Raw genomic sequence first — 19070 nt, 5'->3', positions numbered from 1 at the left:
CTAACCCTAACCCCTAACCCTAACCCCAACCCCTAAACCTAACCCTAATCCAAACCCTAACCCTAAACCCTAACCCAAACCCCAAACCTAAAACCTAACCCTAAACCTAACCCTAAACCCTAACCCTAATGCTAACCCTAAACCCTAAACATTACCCTACCCTAACCCTAACTCTAAACCCTAAACCTAAACCTAACCCTAACCCTAAACCCTAACCCTAAACCTAACCCTAAACCCTAACCCAAATCCCAACCCTAGCCCTAACCCTAACCCTAAACCTAACCCTAAACCCTAACCCAAATCCCAACCCTAACCCTAAACCTAACCCTAACCCAAATCCCAACCCTAACCCTAACGCTAACTCTAACCCTAACCCTAAACCTAACCCTAAACCCTAACCCAAATCCCAACCCTAACCCTAAACCTAACCCTAACCCAAATCCCAACCCTAACCCTAACCCTAACCCTAAACGTAACCCTAACCCAAATCCCAACCCTGACCCTAAACCTAAACCTAACCCTAAACCCTAACCCAAATCCCAACCCTAACCCTAAACCTAACCCTAAACCCTAACCCAAATCCCAACCCTAACCCTAAACCTAAACCTAACCCTAAACTTAACCCTAAACCCTAACCCAAATCCCAACCCTAACCCTAACGCTAACCCTAACCCTAACCCTAACCCTAACCCTAACCCTAAACCTAACCCTAACCCTAAACCTAACCCAAATCCCAACCGTAACCCTAAACCTAACCCTAACCCAAATCCCAACCCTAACCCTAAACCTAACCCTAAACCCTAACCCAAATCCCAACCCTAACCCTAAACCTAACCCTAAACCCTAACCCAAATCCCAACCCTCACCCTAAACCTAAACCTAACCCTAAACCTAACCCTAAATTTAACCCTAAACCCTAACCCAAATCCCAACCCTAACCCTAACGCTAACCCTAACCCTAACCCTAACCCTAACCCTAACCCTAACCCTAACCCTAAACCTAACCCTAACCCTAAACCTAACCCAAATCCCAACCGTAACCCTAAACCTAACCCTAACCCAAATCCCAACCCTAACCCTAAACCTAACCCTAAACCCTAACCCAAATCCCAACCCTAACCCTAAACCTAACCCTAAACCCTAACCCAAATCCCAACCCTCACCCTAAACCTAAACCTAACCCTAAACCTAACCCTAAATTTAACCCTAAACCCTAACCCAAATCCCAACCCTAACCCTAACGCTAACCCTAACCCTAACCCTAACCCTAACCCTAACCCTAAACCTAACCCTGACCCTAAACCCTAACCCAAATCCCAACCCTAACCCTAAACCTAACCCTAACCCAAATCCCAACCCTAACCCTAAACCTAAACCCAACCCTAAACCCTAACCCAAATCCCAACCCTAACCCTAAACCCTAACCCAAATCCCAACCCTAACCCTAACCCTAAACCTAAACCTAACCCTAAACTTAACCCTAAACTTAACCCTAAACCCTAACCCAAATCCCAACCCTAACCCTAACGCTAACCCTAAACCTAACCTTAAACCTAACCCCAAACCTAACCCTAACCCTAAACCCTAACCCAAATCCCAACCCTAACCCTAAACCTAACCCTAAACCTAAACCTAAACCTAAACCTAAACCTAAACCTAACCCTAAAACCTAACCCATACCCCTTAATCCAATGACCTTCTAGATGCTAGAAACGGATCTTTAACAGTCTTCAGATTTCGATGCGACCTTGTTTTTGGTTTATTAGGAGAAAAAATGTAACTTTGGTCTGTGAAGAGTTTCCTTTATTCATGTTCCTAACGGCAAACATCAAGTCTAAATTAATATCAGTAAACAAGTGAGAATCCGTTGTGCCCTTTCTCTATTTTCACATTCAAAGACATCGCTCAGCTGATCTGAAAATAAAATTTAAACACAGAAAATAAATTTAAAGACATTAAAAATCTTCACTTTTATTGCCTGTCAATGACAAAATGTCTGAAAAAGTAGCTGTACTATAGTCTGTAGGACCATCAAGGCTCTGAGAAACGACGAGGTCTTCCTCTGCACAGGCGCCTCTCTGGAACAAACACAGTGATTTTCATTTCTGTCACAGGGAAGAGTCCTGCTGCCGTGACCTTTGACGTCTCATCCTGTCGGAGTAAAAAACCCAGCTGTGCTGCAAGAGAAGCTCACCGCAAACAGGCCTTCAGCTTCTTATTGGCATTCAGGAAGCCGAACATCTCTCTCTCTCTCTCTTTGTGCCCCCAATCCTGTCACACGCACACGCACACGCACACGCACACGTCCTCGCTTGTGGCCGTGCATATTGATAAACCCATCCAGGGCACCATCTTGTGGACATTTCCCACTGTGGTGGTTTTTCCAAAATGTCACTTCAAATTACATTTAATTAAGCGAGCGACGACTCAGATTCAGTTGTTCTCTTTAAAGGCACACTTCAAAAAAAAAAAATAAAAAATAGATTCAATTTATGAAGATCTCGTTTAGAGCACGTCGTCATTAACTGAGTCTCAGTGAGTCATGGCGAACACTTTCACAATTAGTGGCTTCTTCAGTTTCAAGTGCATCAAAGGAATCACTTTTAGGGCAATGAGTGAATTTCCTTTTCCTAACCAAAAAAAAAAAGTGACAAAATCCATCTCAGCCACAGTTCCAGCGACCCCCTACCGCCTCACGTAGATTACATTTGAAATTCAATGTGTGCGTGTGCTGGCATGGTATCCGTCTCCCCTGGGGGGTGTGGCGGTGCAACCCCACCGCCTGCGTCGTGGTGCAGCCATCTGGAGCGCAGCGGGGCGCACCTGACACCTCAAAACTGCATCTGCTACACTCTCCATGCCAATCGTTTGCAAAGCGAAATCCTTCCCCTGTGTTAGAAATAAATGTCTCTGCCCCAAAGGCGTCGGTCGAATGCATTTCAGACAGATCTGTCATATTCCTTGATGTTTCCTGTGATTCTGCCGTGGTTATTTCTTTTTTTTGGGGGGGGGGGTGTCTTTTATGGATGCTAAAAGGCGTTTGGCCGCCCTTTTTCAGCCGCATCCCGCTGCTCACCTGGAACACACTGAAGACTTTAAAGCTGCTCTCCCCTTTGGCTAAAACCTGTCGTGTCAATGGAAGGAACCAACAGGGGATTATCACCTCCATCAAACGCTGAATGAAATCTAATACTTCCGCTAATTAAAACTTTAATATTTTCACCATTTAAAACAGGATTGATTTTTGGCAGTGGTGAACACGTTTTCCCACCATTAGTTAAAACACACTGGGGGATTTATCAGCTAATACTTAACTGTATGTTTTAGAGTGAAACAAGAGTTTTATATATTGTACATACATAGAACATGTTGATTATCAAAATGAATGAGGATGCTCCTCTCTGGTGTCTGGATGTGTATAATTGGTTATGATTTGATAATGTGTGGTTTATTTCTAGCTCATCTCTGCTGCCCCCATGTGGCCGTAAATGTATTGCAAATGTAAACTTTTCACTGTGGCTTGTAAAAAAACAAAGATAGAAGTAGCAGTACGTGTGGCAGCCATGATAGGAGCCGTTCAGCGTCCTTTATGTCCCAATGTTCTTGCTATACTATTGTTTCTTCATTATTTTCACCTCAGCTTTACTCAGCATTGTTCTGTCCTACATTAGTGAAGCAAACCCAAAGATGCTTTTCACATACAGGTATAATAAAATGTGAAATTAAAATACCATCTCTGGATTATTTGACAGATTTAATGCTTGTGGGTGCTTACCAACTATCAGATACAATTAGTTCATTATCTTATTCTTTCTCTAAGCACAGCTTCAAGTAGTTCTTCCTTTCCTTTTAGGATGAAATGTCGTCCATCAATTATTCCTGTCACAGATCATCAAAAAGAGGAATACTTCTTCCTTAATGTCATTTTGGTCATGTGATGGTCCGTTTTTTTCAAGCCTCCTCTTAGCTTTTGCCTCTGTTCAGATTTACTGACCAACTAACTCAGTCTGAGGTCGCCACGGAGACAAGCCATCAGCCAGGCTGTTAGAGCATGCAGCAGCAGCATACTGATAAGAGCTCAGGGCTCTTAGGTGGACCGGAAAATCCATACTTCATCTTCAGGGGCACTCCTTTGATAAATCATTGTGCAAAACCTCCAGAAGAGCTTTTGGAATGGAAAATCAGAACCTTAGAATCTGTAAAACCAGTCTAATTTTAATCTGCACAGATGAGATAATGATTTATATTTAAATTCTGATTAATTTAAACCTTTAAAAAGTGAGCACTACATAATACAGTCAGGATGATCTTTATACTGAATCTGAAGCATGAACAAAATGCATGGATTCTTGCAACTGCCTGTCAAAACTCAATGAAAATTTTATGTTTAGAATAAACTTGACATCATCTTCCATTGCACACATCTCATACATTTTAATATTTACAAAACATCACTAAATATTTTGTAGGCAGCTTTAGTCACAGAAAATGTTTCTACACAAATTATCCATCAATTAGAAAACAGAATAAAATCCTGAAACAAGATTACACTTCACACACGTCTCCGTTTATTCCATTTCTATCGCATATAAAGACAATATAAATTACATTCAGGTATTTATTCTCCATGGATATTTGCATGAGACGTCACAATCAGTCCTCGGAATTTACAACAGTCTGATTATAGTCCATTATAGCTGAGAGAAGAGTTGAGCAGCATTGTCGACATTTACCGATTCCTTAGGAGGCTCCCTGACAACCTACAGAGACAAAGGATTAATAACCACATCCAGAGAATTTTGAATTCCGGTTGGTGAGAATTTTAAACTCACACCTGTACCTGGCTTTGCTTCTTCGGCTCAGGAGCAACCGATTTTGAAACGCTCTTCACGTCCCTCTGGACTTCTGTGAACATCTGATTGAGGCTCTCCACCTTCTCATTTTTTGCTGCGTTGATCTGTGACGCCAGAAATGATATTTAATGAAGTGAAACAATAAAAAAAAAAAGTATGAATGGAAAATTTAAATCGTAAAAAAAGGACAGAAGAGAGAGATCTTACGTGTTTCAGTGCTGTTGTGACGGGCTTCGCTTTGTGCTTGTGTTTCATGGGTTTCTTTGCAACTTGGAAGACATTCTTGTGTTTTTTCCCTTTCTGTTTATTCTTGCCCATATTTCCTGAAAAAGAACACAAATCAGAGGGAACCATGTAGCATCCATTCTTATAGATCATATCAAAGAAGCAAAGTATTATCTTGTGTTGACATTAAGTTTATTTCGAGCTACATTAACGTTTATAACAGCTGAATGTAGCCGCTATGCAGCAGCTCGTTTTGTCTCATTTCTCTCCTCTAATCAACGACAAACTGTTTGCTAGTTCGCGATTAGCTTGAATATCTGTACACAAATAACTGTCACCGTTGTTTTTATCGTTATCTGGTGAAGCGGATTATCTTCACACAATAATTTTGAAACAACAGGGACTAAGTTTTTAAAACAAGTCTCAAAACAAACCTTTAATGAAGAGGAAAACTTCCTGTTGATATCCTCACGTACTGCTACAAACGTGCTTTGTCATGACGTCATTTCGGAGCGACGGAAAACAATGTCAGTCCCAAAAGGCCAACGACCCGCCCTCCTATGCATCTGATTGGCTAAAATTGATTGATATACAGTCACTTTAACCAATCATATTCATGATTTCTAATACGATAGCCAATCAGAGACAGAGGAGGGAGGGTCAGCTGAGCTGAACGATCAATTGAAGTTATTCACGAGAAAATCCTGAAAATCCTCATTTATTTACGAGCTTGAAAAGTGAAACAGTGTTTTTCGTGTATTTTATTTAGAATCGAACATCTTATATCATGATCTTTGTTAATTTGCCAGTGGAAAAAGAAGATGAATGAATGAATGAATGAATGAATGAATGAATGAATGAATGAATGAATGAATGAATGAATGAAATTACCACAGTGTAGTAAAAAGTATATTAGATAACAATACTAATATAGCCGTGGAGTTAATGTACAGTGCCATTAACTGAAAAGAAAGTCCCCTCATATAATTTCAAGACCTAAAAAAAATTTATTTTAAGGGTTTTTTTTTGATAAACGGAGCGCAAAAATATCTTAATTTCCGACCATTACAGGATCCAGCTCCCCGCGACCCGCCACAGGGGAGGAAGCGGTTGAAGATGGATGGATGGATCCTCTTACTGTTATCTTGGATATGCAATAAAGCCTTTTAGTCTCATTTTCCAACAGCAGGTGGCGCTGTGGTATCACCGCAGCTGCGTTCCTGACAGGTGTATAACTGAAATACGGACATGAAAGGAACGACTTGAAAGGAACCACGCTAAATTTAAGAAACCGGAAACTCGTAATTTTGCACATAAATAACTTTAGAGTGCGATTAATACTTTTTTTTTTTTTTAAATTCCAGGTAAGTCTCCGCTACCTGAACGCATGAGGCGGTCTGTGTTTTTATCCATTAGGTCTCGAACACCTTTGACCTCGTCTGTTGACCTATAATAATTAACTTCATTTGTTTATAAGCGTGTTAAACCCGTTAGGTGACGGTATAGCACTCAGCTCATTACACAGCTGCACGCCTTTGACGACCTCACCGCTACCGCAGAGGAGAGAGAGAGTCAAAGAGAGAGAGAGAGAGAGTCAAAGAGAGAGTCAAAGAAAAAGAGAGGGGGAGAGAGAGAATCATCGATCCGCAGCGCTGCGGCGCGTCGTAACTCCTCCCGGTCATTGCGCGGACATCATGTGGGCTCTGACAGCCGCGCCGCGCACAGGGGACCGTATATAAGCCGTGCAGCTGTCAGGTGGAGGACACTGGCAGCTCCGCACTTGGGAACGACTCGCTTTGGCTGATCACGTCTCTAAATAGAAACACAACCACTCCTTAACAATGTCTTGGGGATACGCAGCAAACAACGGTGAGGCGCGTAATAAACGCCATGATGTAAAAAAAAAAAAAAAAAAAGGTTGCATTACTGGGATGAAACCAGTCGCACCAGCGGGCTGGATGGATGGAAACACTTGTCACTGATTTAATTCATGCGCATTTATTGATGTCTTGTTAATTTTTTCTCCATCACTCACGCGTAATTTCTTTCATCCAAGCTGCGCGCTTTAACCATCACGATCTCATTATTTTATGATTTTTTTTATTTTTTAGGACCCGACAAATGGGCTGACAACTTCCCAGTCGCCAACGGACCCCGCCAGTCTCCCATTGACATCGTGCCTGGTGCTGCATCTTACGACGCGGGGCTGAAGCCGCTCAGCCTGAAGTACGACCCCTCCACCTGCATGGACATTCTCAACAACGGACATTCCTTCCAAGTGACCTTCAAAGACGACTCCAACCTCTCAAGTTAGTGTGACTGAAACGTGGTTGTGAATGAATTGAATGCATTTAATGGGGGGGGGTTGCAATGGATTATTGTAATAACTGAGGTATCAAATAAATGTCCTGATGATGATTCGCGGGACTCAGGAACCTCCAAATTGCGGCGTTCGCGTTAAGTGCGCGTTTCAACCCTGCACCGAAGGTTTACGATTCAAATATGTTAAATTAATATTTATATGGATGTATGCGTCATGTTCTCCATTTCTACCAAACCTAAAGGGAAATGACATACATTTTTCATATTATTCCTCATTTTGCTTTTCTGTCATTTTTTTAATAAAAGGCGTATTGTTGGGGAGCTTAGAGGGACTCCCTTTCCAAAGCCGAGCACAAAGACGAACGGATACCGATTGAATTGGTAATTTAACCTCTGGCAAACCTTTCCCACGCCAATTCTATTCTGCTGTCGGTAAGGTCAAAAAAAAAAAAAAAAAAAACGAAGGTTAGGCCTACTCTGTGGATAAATCCCGGCTTACTTAACTATTTATGTTCCAAACGCGCACCGCAATGAATTAAAAAATAAAAGGGTTGCTTTTTTTTTTTTTTACCCCCTACCTCTCCGAAGGATTTAAAATTAAAATCGCGTTAATTTTGTCTCTTTTTGATTCCATTCATTTAAAAAAAATAAAAAAAAATAAAAGAAATTTCGGATGTTTGCTTTTGTTATTCGACGTGAGGGCGCACGACTATGGTTACATAATGAGCACAGACAGGCGGATTAATTCTGGTGCACACACATCGAGACAAAAATAAATCGGCGGAGAAGATGGTTTGCAGCCACTTCCATCTTCTTTTGCCCTTATTTTCCACCTTGAAATTCTAAATAAAGGACGCGTTAAGTCTGCGTGTCATCGCGCGTCATGTGCGCATCTCGGAAAACATCACAACCTCTTTATTTTTATTTTTTTTAAACTAATCCCGTTAAGTCACACACACCCTTGACTTTCTTTAAGACTCGTCTTTTTTTTTGATCGTTTTAGACTGACTGGTGAAAAATAAATATCCTGTTTACAGAAGACGGTGTGTTTCAACACATCACCAGAAATAGAACAATGCAGGATTATCTGCTGCAGTTCCACCCACATAGCCTACTCCAAATAGATGCGTTATGTAATATTGAAAGGAAGATTGGTGTTAACAATACCTGGGCATCGTTTCAGGCTCGGTTTGGTCAGAGGTTACACAACAGGAACCGAGTTGTTTCCATGAAACAGGAAATTTTCTGCATCTACGAGCCCAGAAAACATCCTTCTTCTTCTTCTTTTTTTAAAGTTGTCTTATTATGATGTTGCACATTATCATCACCTACATTCAGTTTGGGATGAACTGATGAGAGATGCTTATTTGTCCTGCAGCTCTGACAAACGGACCAATCACAGGCGTCTACAGGCTCAAGCAGTTCCATTTCCACTGGGGAGCATCTGATGGCAGGGGGTCTGAACACACTGTGGCTGGGACCATGTTCCCTGCTGAGGTAAAAAAACAAAAAACAAAAAAAAAAACATCAGGAATGTGCACAATGAACTAAAGATCCAATTCCATGTTCAGAAACTTAAGGATCTTCACAATTGAAAAATACGTTTTATTTTGTGTTATTGACTGAAATATTCCCCTAATTCTCAGCTCCATCTGGTGCACTGGAACACCCAATACTCCAGCTTTGGTGATGCTGCCTCCAAGCCAGATGGGCTCGCCGTTGTTGGAGTTTTCCTGAAGGTTGGTCTCACCATGACGGATAACGCTTGTCAGCTGATGATCACATGATTAACCCTCATATTGTTTTCCAGATTGGAGAGAAAAATCCTAATCTCCAGAAGCTTCTGGATGCTTTTGGTTCCATCAAATGCAAAGTACGTCTCCTTAAAAATAATCCAACACGTGATCATTTGCAATCGAGCTCGACTGATCTGGTCTTGTCTTGATTTTCTTCCAGGGCAAACAGTGCTCATTCCCTGGATTCGACCCCGCGACCTTGCTCCCTGGCAGCCTGGACTACTGGACCTATGACGGCTCTCTGACCACGCCCCCTCTGCTGGAGAGCGTCACCTGGATTGTCTGCAAAGAGCCAATCAGCGTCAGCTCTGAGCAGGTACAGCATGGCTGCCTGCCCGCTATCCCTAACAACCCCGTCTGCAAATCCTCACGGGCTTAATCAAAGGTTTTATTGCTCAGATTAGCAGTTTAAACACACAAACACACACACACACATAGTGTGAGGCTATGTGTGAGGGGAGTCAACAGGAAATGTTGCACACAGAGTCGGTGAGTGAGCAGACGTACCTGTTTTTCGCCGTCTCCTCCCACAATGGCTGTGATCCATCACTGAAATGTCTTCTGGACCTCTGACCGCCCGCTGATCCAAACCAGAACCCCCTGAAGGCGTCTCCGTCCATGTGATCGGAGTCTTTGGGTCATGTGAAAATCAACACTGCCTGGTCAAACGCTTGTATTCGAGCACATGCCGGGGTAAACATGTGAGATATGTGGATGTAACCTTTAGACTTAGTGCTACATGAGGCAGAGACGTCATGTATGACTAAGAAAAATCTATAGTGGTGAAGATAATTGTGGCTCTGCTCAGCTAACTGTGAAAGGACACACAAATGCCCTGACAACATTAAGGTCAAGTGTGTGAGGCGGGGTAATTAGCACGCTGTGGACGTATTCATTAGCCAGGGTTAATGATTGATGTCTTACACCGACATCTTTGTTCTTCTCATCCTCTTGGACTTAAAGATGTTCTTTTGTTGAAGTTGTTTATTTGCTTTCTTGCCAGTAAACTAGTAAACTAACACCAGCAGCCAGCAGTTAACTAAAAGATTGTTGGCGTATTTTTTCTTAACAGAATAATTGTACGCCTTGGGAAACAGCGCTTCCTATTGGTTTGCTTGTAGCTATGGCGATATTACTCGAATACCGTGCATTCGGTCTTAGCCACAGGTATGACCCAGCTAGTGTTACCATAATAATGTTTACCTTCTGGGTTTTTGCAGGCGACGGATTCAACAGCAAAAATGTGACATTTTATTGAGAATTAATTGAATTTGAGAGTTGATGGTCGTTGGTTTTTGTTTGCACAGAGCGAGAGCTGCTGAGTGGTATCGATTTTTTTAATTTCATTTCCAGCAAGGAAATTAATTTCTTGAAACATCAAATCATTCCTTTAAGCATCAAGTTACCTAAATTAAATTCCCAACTAAATTCCCTCCAGTTGGTGACTCAGCATGTTAGTCAGCGGTGTGTTTACTGACTGACGGTACCAGGAGGCCGACAGGAACGACTAATGTCACCGTCTCATCTCTTTTTCACAGATGGCCAAATTCCGCAGCCTGCTCTTCTCCGGGGAGGGGGAGCCCGAATGCTGCATGGTGGACAACTACCGTCCCCCCCAGCCAGTCAAGAACCGCACCGTCCGTGCTTCCTTCAAGTGATAATCCCCAACCCCCTCCCCCTTTGTCACCCCTTTGGCCCTTCTGCCCTCTCCCTTCCCCCTCCTTACAACCGCCCTGACTTACCGCCTTAGCAGTGAGCAACAACACGCATATCTCCTTCCGTCCAATTTTTAAAGAAACGATGCCCCCCAAGACCCACTGCTTTTAAAGATAAGCGTGAGAAGAAACACTTGAAGGATTTGCACCTCGATCTCCATGTATGTATTTAACCAGCAAAGATGTCCTGTCGTAATTTAATTTCTAAGACGGCTAAAGACAAGCTGTGACCTCACGTCAGCGTGCGCAGTTCCTCTATGTCGCCACCAGGGGTGGGGGGAAAAAAAGTCAAAATGGTGCTAAAGCCTCCAGATAGCAGAAAGCACAGGCTAGCTACTGCGAAAAGGGCGAGGATGAAATTATATCACCATCACACACACACACACACACACACACACACACACACACACACACACACACACACACACACACACACTCCCGCTGCTGGTAATCTCCCGCTGACCGCCAGCCTCTGTATCTCAGCGGCTTTAATGAAACGTTGCAGCCGCCTCCATCACTAGCGATCAACTCAGAAAATCCCCCTGCGGCAAACACACACAGACACACACACACACACAAACACACAACGCTTGCACACACAGCCTCACGCAGACACATCGTCTGCAGCCGCTGACCTGTTTATTGACTTAAATTCAATGTGCGGCACCGAAAAGGACACGAGGACAAACCGCTGCTGGCTAACCGACAAACTCAACACTGGCTTATTTCTCTGTTTGTGCTGCCTAACTTCACTCCCATGCCGTGTTGTCATGGTCACCGTGGTTTATGTCTTTTTTTTTTTTCCCAGCCTGTCAGTATATGCAAAATAAGTCTTAAGAGATTAGAATTTTGATTGCAATATCAAACGAATGTAGCATTAGAAGGGAATGACCATCGTTTTTGGTTGTTTTTTTTAACTGACAACCTCTGGGTGTCGAGTGCTGAAGCTTGAAATCTCTCACTGCGTGGGTGATGTCACGGCGGCTGAAGCACAAAGCCAAGGAAGGACGCCCTGCCAAGAAAGCCAAGAGACAAGAACCTGCCAACGAATGCAAATATAGAAACAGCCTGGTGACGGGCAAAGTGTACAACAGTCAGTACCAAAAAAAACAAACATTTTAGCTCTAGTTTTAGCCATAAAAACGAAGAACTTTGACAAAAATTGTATATATTTCCAGAAAAAAGTTAAATTAAAATATGTAAAAGGCCTTTTTGCCAGTCTTTATTTGTTTGGGCCTTCCCACGAGAATGTGTTGTTGTCATTGTATTTTGAAAGTGGAAATTTTACAAATTGAATAAATATATTTTAAGACTGACAAGTGCCTTGTTTCTTTCTCTTCATTCACAATGACTCCAATATTCCTCAACAATGGCTTTTATATGAGATATTTAATGTAATCAAATGTTTAATTCATGACACGCTACCTGTCAGCTACTCTTGTGAACATTTTCACCCTTGAGCCTGACACACAACAGGTAACAAATTCATAACACAAACAATAAAATCTCCTCGAATAAAGGTGGAGTTTGACCTATCCATCCACCCCATACAACTCGCGCCATGTACATTCCTGCTTTTTAATAGATTACATTCATGTCCAGACCGCTGCGAATCACGTGCACCGGTTTATGTGGACTTGTGAGATTAGCCTTATCTTATCTAAAGCCAAGGAAACGTACCTTCCGTCTGAAGATGAACCAGAAGTCAGACCTCCTGCATGTCGTCACTGACATCAGCGCGAATAAAGTCATAAATTAATTATGCATCTCTTTCCAGTAGCTGGTTACTTAAGGAAGCAAAGATTAACTCTTCAGTTTGAAATCACAATTATTTATTGTATTGCAGGGAGTTGGATGATAATCCCTTTACTAATCCCACTTTATTTTAGCGTGAATACTGGAAACAGGAGCCCTAATCTGTGGTAAATTAGCACACTAGCTTCGGTGTTTCTTGCTAACTGGTGAAAGGCTGCATCTGAAAGATGCATTCGCTTTAAACGACATGTGATGTATGGGAGGACATTTGACACTTTGATATGTGTCCACGGGATTTCACGTGTCACATGCTTCCAGTTTATGCTTCAGCTAAAGGCGATCAAACCCGACTCTGACGGTGAAGCACAATCTTCTCCGACAGCTGTTGAACTCCACAAACGTCATACGATATACTTTATGTGTATTTAACTTATCTGGGTTAATTATTTTTAATGTAACGTGAGATCCGATTCCTTTCACAGCTATGATGAAACACAACATCGATCACTAAAGACAAACATTGTGGACTGGTCCGGGAACTGTTTGACCTCTGACCCCAGTCGTATGACAGACGGTGGTCTGTTATCACTGCCAACACCTCAGTCAGCCCGATTTAAATCAGTCATAGAATTTCAGCCTCTATGAAATGTGAGCGATGCTGGATAGTCGCCTCAGAAAGACGAGACAAGATTCCGATCAACCGACCGATTCTTCCTTGTCCTCCTCCTCCTCCTCCTCCTCCTCCTCTTGTATCTGGATGTTGCCTATTTATATTTAGCTGGTGTCCTTTCTGTCCTCCAACACATGGATTAAAATAAGAGCTATCGATCGTTGAAATGTTTGTCTGACTCTTCCAGTCAGAATCAATAACGAATTGCGTAATGAAAAAACATTGAGAGTTTAATCAGTCACCCAAAAAACTATGTTGATGGCAGAAAGAGATGATGAGAGATGAAACCAGCGATACCTGAGTGATAAACCCCAATGAGCATCGCTCCATCTCATCACATCAGGCCCAACAAGTATGAGGAACTCCTGCCTATCAGATGGACAGAGAGTCAACCTTATCATGTGGGTTTGTTTCCTGAAGTGACTGAAAAGCTTCACAGAGTCTGAAGCGCTGACTAAAAAACCAGCAGCGGCGCTAAAAGCGGAACAATATGTGAATAGTTTTGTGGTATGAGAGCCTTTTTAGTTATTTTCTGTCAGCATTCAGGCCTCTGAAAGTGCAAAGGGGTGCATTCCCGAGTGTGCACAATACGTCCATTCACTTTTGTGTGACGGCCGTTGTGTCGTTGCACCAAGACCGTAGCACAGATGTTGGCGGTGATGTCGCCGTGATGTCGCGTTTTCTCAAATCTGCTTCCAGTTGGATGAAGGAATACCACCTGATTCCTGATTGGTATTGGCGGAATATTGCAAGTCGTCCATAGTTATGCTTTTATTTTGGTAGGACTGTTGTTTTCCATGATGTTTTTATTGGTAAAACATAGACATATATCTCATTTTGTAGATAAGCGTGGAAAAGTGAGTAGGAATCCAAATCTGACTCAAAATCCAAACCACAAATTTTTTTTAAAATCAAAATCTGGCTGCAGCTTTTCAGGATTTCCATAATCCCAAATTAAACTGAAGCAGAACAGAACTCCTACTTGAGCCTAACAGTCATCTGTGGGTTGTAGCAGCATTAGCTGCGAAGTTGATCCTCCTTCCTCTCTGCAATGAAACCAGAAGCCATGCAAACTGCTGTTTCGCCTCGACACCAATGATCGGCTTCTGCAGCAGTCAGGTAGCCAGATATGCTAATGATGCTCTTTATAACAAAGCCCAGATCCGACTGGCGTGAAACGCTTTCTAACCCACCGTATCCTCCATTACTGCTTCGGCCCAGCTTCCTGTTTCCACACTCCCTCCATCTCCCCAGCGCTGCCTTTGTGTTGCATCTTTTCATCTCCCTCCGCTGTTGTGACAGCTGGATGAAGAGGAAACGTCCTGCTGGGTACCAACATCCAACGCAGATGCGGCCCGAGCTTTGTTTGCATCCCTGAACGCAGCCTTTCACAAAATGATGAGAACATAAGACAAGGTCAGATGTCAACGTCAATGTCGTATCGGATTCACGTCAGTCACGGCGGGCTGAGCCCCACGTGGAAACGCAGGACGTGGCGATTGGCGTTCTGCCGCGGCGATTGGATTTTATCGAACATGTAAAGGTGAAAGCAAACAAGTCGGGGTTAATTCTTTATGGTCAGCGCATAACAGATCTGCTCCACACCACGGTCAGTATGTCACACATGTTTCCCTCCCCCCATTCAGGGATGAATCCTGTTGCATAAGCGAATCAGAAGCAGGCTGGTGACACACATTAAAGGAGACCAAATCTATAATGCAAGAGAAAAGAAGGTCAGATTAACTCACAGCACTACAGCGTTCGCTGGATGTGTCGTCATAGCAACAAGAGTAAAAGCTCACCTCCGATGTTACGGCGTGTTTTAAATGCTATACGTGCATTAATGTTTAACTTACTGCTCATGCAGAACATTCGTAGCTGCAAAAAAAAAAAAAAGGTGCGTTGAGGTGTTGTTAATAATCCTGATGGGTTCAAAGTGAGATTCAATATTTGTAGATACGATTTCAAAGTTAAGAAGATGTTATTTTAATATTGTCGATTTAATATCGACAGGGATCCGTTCTCTGCTCTTCCGACGGTATTAAATGGTAAAAAAACAAAAACAAAAGGAATGGCATTTTCATTTCAGTTCCGCTTCGGTGCCAAACGTCTCGTGCCCACAAAGTGCAGAATCCGGACGTCATCAGATCAAAGATGATATTGAGGACGTTTTTTCCACTTTACATTATGAATTTTTCTGACTGTGAGCGATAATGGCTTAACAGGCTAAACATTCCAAAAGCACATTTCCTCTGTAATTTCCTGCTGTCCGTCTTCATCGCTGGTTTATATAAACACCCCGTTTTGTCAAGGAGAGTGTTTCTGGCCTAAAACCCGATAATGTGACACACGAGACGGATCGTAGTTAAACACGTCTAACCTCGTCCACCAGCCAGACGTGGAACTCAGTTAATCATTTGGGATCGTAAAGAGAATAATTAAAGACGATTTAGTGGTATGTAAATCAAAAGAGGAGCGGATATTTGCTTCAAACATCAGCAGAATTTCTCTGGTTATTCCATGGGGATGAAAAATTGGACCCCGTCAGAAAAAAAAGACAAACATCACGTGTAGAAACATCTCCCACTGTCGCATTTTTAACGTCACATCTGGCTGTTTTATAGCATCTCAAACCGATTCCTACGGAAGGACCGTGATGAAACTAGCTGAGAACATTCTGAGGTACCACAGACTGTTGCATTCACTGACAAGCACCATTTCCGTTCATTTGAGCGACCTTTTATTGATCCCATCTGCAGACTCTTTCTGCAGTCATTTCAGGTAAACCGGCTTCAATTCCCCAATCAAATTCCCAAAAGTTGCCGTGTGTTCAAGTGAACCCTTTGCCTCTCCGGTTGTGAGTAACATGAGGCAACAAAGAATTGTTTGTTCACCACTGTGCACTTGTCGAGGCACCTGCACGGATGAGGCAACGCTCCAGGGAAATTAACCTTAACTTCAACACGCTTTGTTGCTCAGTTTGCTGAGCTCGCCGTTACTGCAGCGGCGTCTGAACGCCGCGGGATATACCAGTAAATATCAAGTGTGTGCATCCCGGCGTCGGCGTGAGCTCCCTCCCATGCTCATATCTCCTCATTAGCATGTCAGGACTTTCTACTGATAATGTAGGGGCGCGCCACCTTTGGAGACCACCCTTATTCAACTCAGGAATCACCTTATCTAGGTCTCACCTCCTCCTCCTCCTCCTCCTCCTCCTCCTCCTGCTCTGCTGCACACACTGATAAGAAGAATGAGTCCATTCACCGCGGCTTTCAAGCAGGTTTTCTTAGTTGGGACCGAACTCGCAGCAGCTGCAGACATTTCTGTGCCTCGATTGTTCATGCATTTTTAAAAAAAGTTTTCTTTCTTCCCACACCAGGAGAGAAACGTTCTGATGTTTCTCTGAAGTCAATCATCCACCTTCCCTCTTCCTCTTCCTCTTCCTCATCACATCGGCTTCTCCTTCTCATCTGAAATCGTCTCCCGGCCTCCGTGGAATGAATCCAGCCGTAGTAGATTTCTGTTTTCCTCGCTCCTGTGCTCCGCCGGCGTTACGCCGTCGGTGCTCCCCCTCACCCCCCACCCCCTGTGAGAGTAGAGTTTCCTGTCGGGCTGCAGGAGGTCATGTCTCTCACATTACCAGCTGTTACCAAGTTCTGGCAAACGGGGAGCAGAAATGTGACGACATGCTCCTCAGCTGTTCCCTGACATGAAATGTGTTCACTAAAAAAAATCGAGGAAATCTTTTAGACGTTGCAGCTTTGTTATATTTTATGATCGTTTTTTTACTGCGGGAACGCTCGAGGATCTTTCTTGCGTAATTCTAATTCGACAAAAGTGAAAGGCGTGCGAGTGTTTGCTCAGGATTACATATTAAACATCTAAGGTTTGGTTGACCTCTCTCCTATCAGGAGATTACAGTAATCTACTTTTAAGTCATTGTACCCAATGAATTATTTGGTTAATTATCGAACTGTTTACTGTAATACTGACACCAAAGTTAGCCAGCGGACTGAGTCAGTGTGTGTGTAATGTGTACATGCCCTAACCACATACAGACACACAGTATGCAAGCTATAGATAAGTAAAATAAGACGTCAGACTTAATCTTCACAAGACTAACAGGAAGGAAGACGTGGCCCCCGAAAATTTACTGAAGAGCAACCCGAGTGTAGCTGTGGTGAGAAAAGGTGTTATGTAACATCTTTTCCACAGAACACAATAGATTTTATTCAGTTGAGAAGAAAGTGATTTTGTCCTTGATTTCTTATTCTATATGTTATTTGCATATCGTTCTGCTTCTGTTTTTTATTTTATTTTGTTTGTTTGTTTATTTCTGGGGTTTTTTTATTTTTTGTTATTTTGCACATTGTTCTGCTTTTGTTCTGTTGCACATCTATCTATCTATCTATCTATCTATCTATCTATCTATCTATCTATCTATCTATCTATCTATCTATCTATCTATCTATTGTTCTGCTATTTATGATTTTCTATTTGTATATTCTTGATGGGTTATTTATTGATCTTTCTATTTGGTGTTGTACTACTTTCTATGTGCTGGTGCTTTCTGTGTGCTTTTTCTGTGTTTTGTGTACTTACTGTGCCGTGTGCGACGGAGAAATTAATTTCCCTGGCGGAACCTCCTTAAGGGATAAATAAAGTTATACTCTCTACTATCTTAGAAAAGCACAAATATAAAACTAAATTAAAAAATTCAAGGCTGAAACGTCCGTCATCACACCACCACGTCAACCCACGACATCCACAGAAGCCCTTTCTTCTGAAATCAGCATGAAAGGGAGGAAGTTCCTTCAACATAAACATTAATGTACAGAGATCCCACCTTTGATATGACGGTATAGTTTGCATAGTTTCACTGAGATCCTCTGACGATAAGGAAATGAGTTTGTCCTCGTGGGGCGATGAGCTGATAAAGGCCGACGTCGGCGGTGGCCTTCATCGGCTTTCAGAGAACACAGATGTCAGAGGTTTTGGAGAACAGGGGACATTTTAAATAAAGTTTTCACAGCATTAAATCTGTAACTGATGTATGACACAAAGTTCATCACTTTATGCTGCACAGAAGTAGCAAGACCAGGTTGTGCATGGATGACTGTGCAAAGCACAGGAAGAGGATTTGAAACCTTCACGTCACATGAGTTGAGGTTAAACCCCTTCGGTTAAATTTAGCCAGATTTGCATTTTTTAAAAACTCAGTGCATCCCATCACTAAGACCGTCGCCTTCCTTTCGTCAAATAAAGTATCAGTGTAAAATAATTAATAAAGCATCAACCATGACGCATGTTTTAAAATCCTATGGAGGAATTTTATGAATATAAAGCTGCTATGTGTTTCTTGTCCTTGAGGTCTGCGCATGATGGGGGGGCAAAAGGTCAGTGCAGGTCACATGCACAATGCTCATAATAGAGGAGGGGGTCCCTGCTGCTTATATTTGCCCCGGGGTCCCCTTATGGAGGAATATAACTGACAACTGCAGCATGTGAGGAAGGAAAAAGTTAAGATTCTGTCCTACAGAAGATAATAGTTTACTCACACATCTTTACTGGTAATAAATTATGTGTGCTGATTTTGGGTGCATTTAATATAAAATGTGGAGAAAAAAAAAACTCCAGTCAATCATAACTGAGTCATAATAAGTCATAATTTTATGAAAACAGAGGAAGGGGCGTATTTCTTCTCAGTCATGTGGGAACAATGGATTACATGGGT

At 42.5% G+C, this 19070-nt stretch overlaps 2 protein-coding genes across 4 annotated transcripts; one reads left to right on the top strand and one right to left on the bottom strand.

The window, feature by feature from the left end:
• Positions 1 to 3769: 3769 nt before the first annotated feature.
• On the bottom strand, positions 3770 to 8772 carry LOC137614120 (ribosomal biogenesis factor-like). 3 transcript variants are annotated; one of them, XM_068343677.1, is made up of 4 exons: positions 8568 to 8772; positions 5061 to 5176; positions 4835 to 4957; positions 3770 to 4760 (listed from the first exon to the last, which is right to left on the bottom strand). In XM_068343677.1, the coding sequence occupies exons 2-4, from the start codon at positions 5169 to 5171 to the stop codon at positions 4692 to 4694; spliced, it is 303 nt and encodes a 100-aa protein (XP_068199778.1). In that variant the 5' UTR covers positions 5172 to 5176; positions 8568 to 8772; the 3' UTR covers positions 3770 to 4691. The 3 variants fall into 3 exon arrangements, with proteins under 3 accessions (XP_068199778.1, XP_068199777.1, XP_068199779.1); XM_068343676.1 differs by lacking the exon at positions 8568 to 8772 and adding an exon at positions 5513 to 6325; XM_068343678.1 differs by lacking the exon at positions 8568 to 8772 and adding an exon at positions 5513 to 5850 and having other exon boundaries at positions 3779 to 4760; positions 4841 to 4957.
• Positions 6788 to 12230, top strand: LOC137614119 (carbonic anhydrase 1-like). Its single transcript, XM_068343675.1, has 7 exons — positions 6788 to 6947; positions 7190 to 7387; positions 8779 to 8897; positions 9047 to 9139; positions 9211 to 9273; positions 9357 to 9512; positions 10735 to 12230. The coding sequence occupies exons 1-7, from the start codon at positions 6920 to 6922 to the stop codon at positions 10852 to 10854; spliced, it is 777 nt and encodes a 258-aa protein (XP_068199776.1). The 5' UTR covers positions 6788 to 6919; the 3' UTR covers positions 10855 to 12230.
• Positions 12231 to 19070: the final 6840 nt, after the last annotated feature.

The sequence above is a fragment of the Antennarius striatus genome, chromosome 20, assembly GCF_040054535.1.
Source record: "Antennarius striatus isolate MH-2024 chromosome 20, ASM4005453v1, whole genome shotgun sequence".
NCBI lineage: Eukaryota > Metazoa > Chordata > Actinopteri > Lophiiformes > Antennariidae > Antennarius > Antennarius striatus.
Note: the sequence above shows the minus strand (reverse complement) of the source record. Positions and strands in the feature narration are given on the sequence as shown.